The sequence below is a fragment of the Echinops telfairi genome, unplaced genomic scaffold, assembly GCF_000313985.2.
Source record: "Echinops telfairi isolate 266 unplaced genomic scaffold, ASM31398v2 ScPeMD7_2565;HRSCAF=3150, whole genome shotgun sequence".
In the NCBI taxonomy this organism is placed as follows: Eukaryota; Metazoa; Chordata; class Mammalia; order Afrosoricida; family Tenrecidae; genus Echinops; species Echinops telfairi.
Window position 1 is genome coordinate 464,860 of NW_022106463.1, and position 8,884 is coordinate 473,743.

The 8,884-nt window shown below is 36.1% G+C and overlaps 1 protein-coding gene across 1 annotated transcript in view; it reads left to right on the top strand.

Moving 5' to 3' along the window:
• Positions 1–6,840, top strand: part of ZMYM2 (zinc finger MYM-type containing 2) — a 71,462-nt gene extending 64,622 nt beyond the window's left edge. The window contains exons 20-23 of the mRNA XM_004714834.4: positions 2,149–2,263; positions 2,920–3,171; positions 4,088–4,208; positions 5,957–6,840. Coding sequence (XP_004714891.1) covers positions 2,149–2,263; positions 2,920–3,171; positions 4,088–4,208; positions 5,957–6,149 — 681 coding nt within the window. The 3' untranslated portion in view covers positions 6,150–6,840. The remainder of the gene's footprint in view (positions 1–2,148; positions 2,264–2,919; positions 3,172–4,087; positions 4,209–5,956) is intronic.
• The last annotated feature ends 2,044 nt before the right edge of the window (positions 6,841–8,884 follow it).

Genomic DNA, 8,884 nt, shown 5'->3' on the forward strand with positions numbered 1-8,884 from the left:
CTGTCTTGTCCTGCAGGGTCACTAGGAGTCAGAAATTCCATGGCAGAGAGTTTGAGTTTTTAAAATTTTTTACAAATTTTATCATAGCTAATATCAATATCTTTTGCCAGGTTCACAAAAGGAAAAAGAAAAATTTCCAGCTATATTCTTATATATATTGCCCTCTCTCCCCCACACCCTCTAAGTCAACTAGAGCACACCAAACTAATATTTCAGTGTTTGAAGTGGCACAATGAATGTAGTCGTTTACTTCCACAATGATGAACATTCCCTTTACTACATAAAATGTTGCTTTTTTTAACAGACTTGTGCAATCTCCTTCCCTTTCCCTCCTTCAATTTTTTGTAATTATCTTAACATACTTACTGATGTTTTAAATTTTTTTGAGATACGCTTCCTAGAAGGGTATTTATTGGATCATCTTTCTCCCTTATTTTAGGTAGCAACCCTTTTTTTTGTCTTCCAATTTTTAAAATTTTTATATGCGTCTTGTACTCCCATTGATTAAATTTAAAAATAAACCTCGTGGTGTGAGGCTTATGTAGAAGGAATAGTTTTCAGAGAACTGAACAGGTTTAATTTTTTACTGATAGAGAAAACTCTAAAGAATTTGCTGGAGGGTGGGGGGATAGTGTTTTTTAATCAATGATGCGATGAATTTGGAGTTCCGCTAATCTTTCTTCCAATGTTCCATTTGGCTAATAATTGGTCAAATATCTATTGTATGCCCAATACTAAACATAAATGTTACAATACACACTAAACTAAGACAGACTTTTCATTTGTTCCTCCCAACAACTTTCTTAGTATTACCACCCTTTTTTTTTTTTTTTTTTTTTACCACCCTTTTTTTTAAAAGGAAGTGTGGGCTCTTCCTACTTAAATAATCTGTCCAGTATCACACAGGTTCAAATTTGAATCTAGTAAGCAATTCTGATTATATAATATGTACCGTTAAAGGATATGAACAACATAGAGAAGTAATATTTAAACAATGTACTCAAAGTATGACATCAAACCAAGCCCACTGCCAGTGAGTCAATTTTGAAGTATACTTTGAAGTATACAGATACACATACTGTACACCATTGGTATTCTGAGAAGTGAGAGAAGTGTATATACAAGGACTTGGGGAACAGGACAGTGGTTGGCATGACTAGAATGTAGAATATGAAGTGGGACTTTGGGGAGAAGTACAATAGGTAAGAGTCCTATCACAAAGGACCTGGATTTCTTGATAAAGGTGTTTAGACCTCTTTTTTGTGCAGGGTGAAATATGCAAAGGTTTAGAAAGCCTTTTAAAGGTCACGGAAGCTTAAATGTTATTATTGAAACCAGCTATTGTGCAGAGCTGCTGTTTGCCTGCCAAAGTTATCTTGTGTTATTTTACATTGGTTTTAATGAAACTTTATACAATTAGTAATAAAACAACCGATTTTAAGGACTCGTCGTCCCACGATACAGTGGTAGTTTGCACCTCTCTAGTGGCTCTGCCTGCGTTTGCTAACTGAAAAGTCAGCAGGGCAAGCCCAGCAGCATTTCCACAGGAAAAACATGGCCGTCACTTTCCATTGGGTCACAGATTTCAAAAACCTTATGGGTTTTCTACTCTTGTCTTACAGTCACTATGAGTTATACCGTTTTATTTTTTAATTAAAGTAGGAAGAGACAATAAGGAAATGCACTGGAGCCTAACAGAGTCAGAGTGCTGGGAAGAAGCAGCCACAGGATGACATTTGTATACCATGCTTGCTTCCCACCTAACTTCATTACTCTTAATGTACATTTTAAATCTATCTTCTCCATGCCTGATACGATCCCTTGTCCTGTTCTTCATCTGACTGAAGATGCCTAGCTTTGACTTTTTAACCCACAGAATAATTGGTACTGTGTGATTCTTTATGATTTGTAGACATATCAATAGAGCCAATCGTATCTCTTTTGTTAGTATGACAGTCCTTTTTTTGTAGACATATTCCTGCCAAAGAATTCATAAGACTTTGTGGGGTGGGGAAGGAAGGGGTACAGCTCAGTACATCTAAAAAGCTTCACTTCTTCTTATGAAATAATAGGATGCAACTAATGACTTTACAGTTCATAGTGAGTGGTTTTTTTCTTCAAGACAATATTTTTTTTCTTCATCTATAGTACTTGTGTGGTAGTAATCGAAAAGACAATATATTTATTGATCCAGGATACCAGACATTTGAGCAAGAATTGAATAAAATTCTTCGGAGTTGGCAACCAAGCATACTTCCAGATGGTAATGCTCTCTTCTTCTGCCTCTAATTTCTAGTGTCTTAGCTACCAAGATAAGATGTGCAAAATAGCAAATGATATTGAACATGTATTGTAACTCAAGACAATACATTTTAAATAAAGTTGGTGCTAATGTAATATGAGCATTTTTCATTTTCTAGAAAGTAAATTAAAATTAATTGGGAGAATTTGAATTAGTGAACCTATTTTTCAGAGTACTTAACTTCGACTTCTCAACTGTTCATCTTTTGTGGAATTAAAAATGAATCTGTTCAATATCAGTGTTAAGAACTGTGTAGGCTCTCGTCTGTTCTTCAGTAGAACTAGCAGCCAGTGATCAGGAAAGGACTAGAATCTTTAAGAATCCCCAAAAGGTGGGGGTACCCGTTCACGCTCACAAATCTTCTTTATATGCTAAAACTGTAGTTCGAGAGAAATCTGTGTCAGCGTCTCCAGTGGAGCATCGATTTTCCCTTCTCCGGAGATGCTGGTCTTGAGTGAACGGCCTGCTGCACAGATAATTTCTAACATTCATTTCAGTTTGGCATGAATGGAGATCTGATACAGGATTGTTCTTGAACTTTATCTACATGTTTAAATGGGTGGAATTTTATTTATTTATTTATTGTAATTCTTTTAAAATAGTTTTCTCTGTTTAAGGGTCAATATTCTCTCGGGTTGAAGAAGATTATCTTTGGAGGATAAAACAACTAGGATCTCACTCTCCAGTAGCTCTTCTGAACACCCTGTTCTACTTTAACACTAAGTATTTTGGCCTGAAAACAGTGGAACAACACTTAAGACTTTCCTTTGGCACTGTGTTTAGGCATTGGAAAAAAAATCCATTGACAATGGAAAACAAAGCATGTCTTCGATACCAAGTATCTTCCTTATGTGGAACAGATAATGAAGGTAGTGTAACTGATTTTATTGTGGTATTGTCTGTGGCAGGGATACTCACCCCTTGCCTAACTAAAGACTTGGGTCATTTGTTAAGAACCAAGGACTATTGTAAAATAAAGTAACCTCCGTTTTGTTTTTTTTTAATGATTTTATTGGGAGCTCTTACAGATATAGCAATTCATAATTCAGTTAGATCAAGCATTATTTTACAATTGCTACCACCATCAGTTTAAAAACATTTTCTTTTTACTTGAACTCTGATCCCAATCAGGAACCCCTTTATTATTGTTGTTGTTTTGCTGTCTCTTATACCATCCAGTGTATCCATTCACCTGTAATTCTGTTATTTGTTCCCCTGGAGTGGGGTTATACAGTCATCGCTGCTATCCCCATCCCCCTCCCCATACCCTCAGGGAATCATTACTCTCATTACTATTCTGAAGGGTTATGTATCTTGGCTTTCATGCATCCAACACTCTTAATTTCACAAATGAATGAGATAAAACAAAGACCATAATACTAAGGGGAGGAAATATTGAAGAACTAAGGCTAGCTATGTGTGTCATCAGTGCTGTACCACTCTCTAGATTTATCAACCCATCCGCGTGGCCCTTCTGTGAGGGACTAATTATCATAGAGGTGGGTTTTGATTGCTTGCTTTTGAACTTCTGATACCTATCCCCATCAATACCTCATGACCACCTGATGTGCTTCTTCCATGTGGGCTTTGTTGCTTCCCTGCTAGTTAGCCACTTGTAAGCAACCTCTGTCTTAATCCATCACAGTTTATTTTGCTTTAAAAACTATGAATTACCAGGAGCTACCACTTAAAACTCCGAAGAAGACCTATTCCATTGTTAGGAGTGACTAGACTGCCTTGCTTCAAGATTGAGCTTAGGAGATTTGTTTACCTTTTATTTTTAAGATAAAATTAGTACTGGAAAAAGAAAACATGAAGATGATGAGCCATTGTTTGAGCAAATTGAAAACACAGCCAATCCCTCCAGATGTCCTGTGAAAATGTTTGAATGCTACTTGTCTAAAAGGTAAGTGTTGATACTAATTCTTTCTAGTTTTTAATATCCAACCTGTAATGCATACTCATACATAGATTAGGAAACTCCAGTTAAGAAAATAGTGTATAAAGCAAGGATCACAAATTTCATATTTATAACCTCATTCTAGGGCCATACTGGTCAAATGTTTTATAAACTCAACCCTAACGTGATTGCTTGAGCTGCTTCGCTTTGGTGAGCTATGCTGTTAAGCTGGGGCCCTGTTTGTTCCCCACCCCTGTATTAAAGGGCCACACACGTTGTTATGTTGTTAGATGCCATTGGGTTGATTTCTGACACGCGGTGACCATGTGTGGTGTGAAGGAGAACGGTTCCGTGGGGTTTTCAGTTGACTGCCTAGAGGCAGATGGCCGGGCCTGTCTCCCAGGCATCTCTGAGCTGGTTGAACCACCATCCCCTCTCGTGAAAGTCACCTGCTTTACTCTTGATGCTCCTAAAGGGCCAGAGAGTAAATGTTTCTGGTTTTTAGGCTTTAAAGTCTCTATTGTAACTCAGTGTTGCTATTATAGCCAGAAAGCAGCTATATACTATATGTGAATGAATGGACGTGGTTATTTTAGAGTAAAACTTAATTCACACATAGGTAGCAGGCTGTACTTTGTAGCCCATGTTGAAAGGGCTAGATTGATGGGGAAATTAGCTCTCTAAAGAGTTTTGAAAGAAAGATAAGAGTATTCTAAAAGAACAGATAATCCTTAACTTATAAGAAGTTTTTTTTTTTTTAGTTGACAATGAGCCACACTTAATGATTTCTTATTTATTTAGGTAACTCATTGTTAGTGTACCCCTTCTTCCCCCGTCCCTCAGCTCCCCCACCCCCAAAAAAACCACCCAGCTCACTGCCATTAAGTCAATTCTGACTCACATTGACCCTATAGGACAGTGTAGAACTGCCTCTCTGGATTTCCAAGAGTGTAACTCTATGGGACTAGAAAGTCTCACCTTTCTCCTTTATTGGTAAAAGGTATGTGTAAATATTAATCACATATTAAAATGTACTTTTATATGTAATGCCTCCCAAAGACAAATGAAGATCAGATTTATAATGACACTGGCAATAAAAGACAGTGAAAATGATTGAGACTTGGTGGGGATTATCTGACTTCGGTCAGCGTAGACTTCAAACAGAGGTGTAGGAACAGAACCCTTTGTAAGTAAGAACAGCCTTTTCTCAGGTATCACTGCTGTTTCCCTCAATTCAGGCCAGAACAAATTGTGTTCCTTTTGTTTTTAACCAATGACATGTTTAGGAACCAATAACTATACATTATTTTATGCTCATCTAATAATTTTAGCTCTTCCAACCTTCAAAATGTTTCATGAGGGCCCAGAATGTACTTCATATTCTAAAAAGTTTCATGAATTATAGTTAGATTCCTTCAAGATAGCCTTCAGTAACCTATAGAACAGAATTGTCGCTTCTATAGTCTGATAGCAGGATATCTTAAGACTCTTTCTACATTTTAATATATGAATTTTGGGGTTCATTTAAAAATTATGTGTTTTATTTTTTTAGTAACATTAAACTACATATTTTTAATTGATGGTGTCTTGAATTCTGTGAAATACTGAATTTAAATAATTGAAAATTCTTTAACAATTAATGGAAATTAACTTACAATATTTTAATAACAGGCATATTGTTTAACTACATAAAATTGAAACTAAATTTTATGTATATACTGTGAATTAACTCTCTTTTTTTTCTCTCTTCCAAGTCCACAGAATCTTAACCAGAGAATGGATGTTTTTTATTTGCAACCTGAATGCTCTAGTTCTACAGATAGCCCTGTCTGGTACACCTCTACTTCACTGGACCGAAACACCTTGGAAAATATGCTTGTACGGGTTCTTTTAGTAAAAGATATTTATGATAAAGACAATTATGAACTGGATGAAGACACAGACTAAAAAGGAATGTTTCGGAAACAATCGGAATAAAACAGCATTAGATAGTCATGCTGCTAGATCTTTATTATGGAAAACATTTCAAGTTTACTCTTTCTGTTTTAAGTTTTGTAGCAGTGTACCCATACTGGGTATTACCATGTAAATAACCTGTGAGTGAAAGTTGCCATTATTCTATGTAGTGGTTTTAGGATACTTAACAGATGCATTCAAAGTTTTTTTTATTATTATTATTATTATTTATTTGATTAGGTATGTTTGTAACTTTTTACATTACAAATATGAATGAGAACGTGCCATGTGTAATTTTTTCCCCCTGTAGTAAGAAACATCCACATTGCCCAACTCTGCTGTCACAAAGCTTTCTTGAACGGGGCTCTTCCGCTGGGTTTTTAACCAGATGGTTGTGTATGAGTAGCACCTACTAAAAGTTTAGAACTTGCAGTGTCTTTCAGAATTTAAAAAATAAACTGTAAACTAATAGGTTGGGGTTTTTTTGTTCTTTTGTTTGTTTGTTTGTTTTGGGGTTGTTTTACGTTTTAGTTATTCAAGCCGTACAAGGTTATGTAGAGAATACCATCTTCTGTACCAAAAATAGACAAGAGAATGCTGTCAATATTGGTGTACTGTAATGTGAATCTATACTGGTGAAAACACCTTTTTGTTCTCCATATTAAAACCTTAGTGTCCTTTTTTCATTTGTGGCTTTCTGCATCACCCCCATAAATAAGTATGTATATATATGTATATAGATAAAGAATGACTATACATTGAAAATATGAACATCAAGACATTTTCTTTAAAATGCCTGATGAAATAGAAAACTCTGGGTTTTTTTCCTCCCCATATCAACCCTAAGTAACTAAAAGGATCCCCTTCATTTATAGAGGTTTGAGTTTCTCTTCCTTTTTGTTTTTTTTGCTCCTAGTGATATGGATTATGCTGCAATATTACCTGAGTAGAGTGCTCTAAAGTTTTACCAATTTTATTAGAATTCCTGTGCCTGTCCTCAAATATGACTGATTCACACATTGAATAAAGTTATTTTTAGAAATACTACTCCTGAAATAGTTGTTGTAGAAAACCAAGCTACTCTAACTCTAAGCAAGATGCTAGCATCTTTTACCGGGGAGATGGCCAGTGCAGTGAGTCTGCTGTATTGCAGGTGGTTGAAGAACCAGGAAAAACTGACGGTAAGAGTACATCACAAGGGAAATCGCATTCGATGCTGAATTGTTTGACTTTTAAATTTTAATTACTTCTTATAGAAGATTGCATTACGAAAGCTTTGTGCTTCTGCATAGCAGTTTATCAGACCTTTTAGAATGAGGACATCCATTTAAAATCCTACTTTCTAAAGACTGAGCAAAGTGCTAGCCACGTGTCGTAAGTCTCATATAGCATGTGTGTAATCAGGTTGCGTTCTTGTTTCTAACTCCTGAGTCACCGCAGTGACATTCGTTTTGAAGAATCGTTCCATGAAAACCAGTCTGTTTTCCATGGTAGCTAGGTAAGGCCTGCAGGTCCCTTAGATACAGCGCCCTCTCCCTTAGGATGACTGTTGGCCACAAAAGAAATGTTCCCATTCCTGATTTGGAAAATTTCACAGGTGTAATCACTGTGTATTTAAGCAATAAGTATTTGAAATGTTTTTGGCATAAAAAATGGCTTTATACTTATTCTAACTTGCTTTATAAAATAGGTTTGAAGAACTTTTCTGCCCCTTAATGGATTTTATAATAGTTGATTACTAATCGGCTGATGGTAGCAAATCTGATATTAATTACTAAACTAGATTGCTCGTTATCTGTGTAATGAAAAGTGGCCATTTGAAATATATAATAGTACGAAAATTTCCTCAAACTTCTCTTTCTTCCAATTTTACTACTATAAGCACTTTTCCTATGAATGCATATTGCTGGTTAAAAAGGTGGTTAACTCTAACCGTCTTTTATTCTTTACAGTGGTGCTATATCCCATCAAGAGCAATAACGTTTTTACCAAATGTCACTGTATGTTCTCCCCGATACCGCAGTAGTGGGAAGCACTGCTTATGCCCCTGGCTCTTTGCGTTTATGTGTGAGTTTTAGCATTTATAAAAGGAAGTGTCTGCCACATCTTGATCTTTGCATCATCCAGGGTTTAGACATCTTACCGTGATTGCAATTCAGGGACTGATTTTACTGAATGCTTGGGGTGGTGGGGGGAGGAAAAGTCTGTTTCATGAGAATTTTGTTGTTCTTTGAAACTTATTTCACCTAGAACACATGTCAGTGACTTCTGGATATCAAGCTTTTGTGGTCACAGCTGAGAAAGGAACAGTGGGTTCTCTTTGCTTTTGGACGATTGCTGATTAGAGCATCCTAGAAACAACTGTTGTCTTAAAAGATCTGTTGGAGACACTATGTTTTCTGGTTCTAAAGATTTTGCCATTTGAAATAAGCAAATGAAGACATTTATGTGAAGAAAAATAGATTTCCCAGACAAATTGAATGTTCATTAACCTATTTCTCCAGGTGTGGTAAAGGATTTTTCTGGGCCAGAAACTCTCAATTTGGGAGGGTGGGGTGGGGTGGGAGGGATATAAAACCCTTGTCATTTAATAGTTCATGTCTTTAATTACAGAGCACTTGGTGTATTAAACATTGAGGGGTTGCATATTTATTATGCATTCAAAACTAGTTTTTTAATGATCAAATTAACCTTGGTCCAGGCCAACTGTGATTTGGGAATGGGCT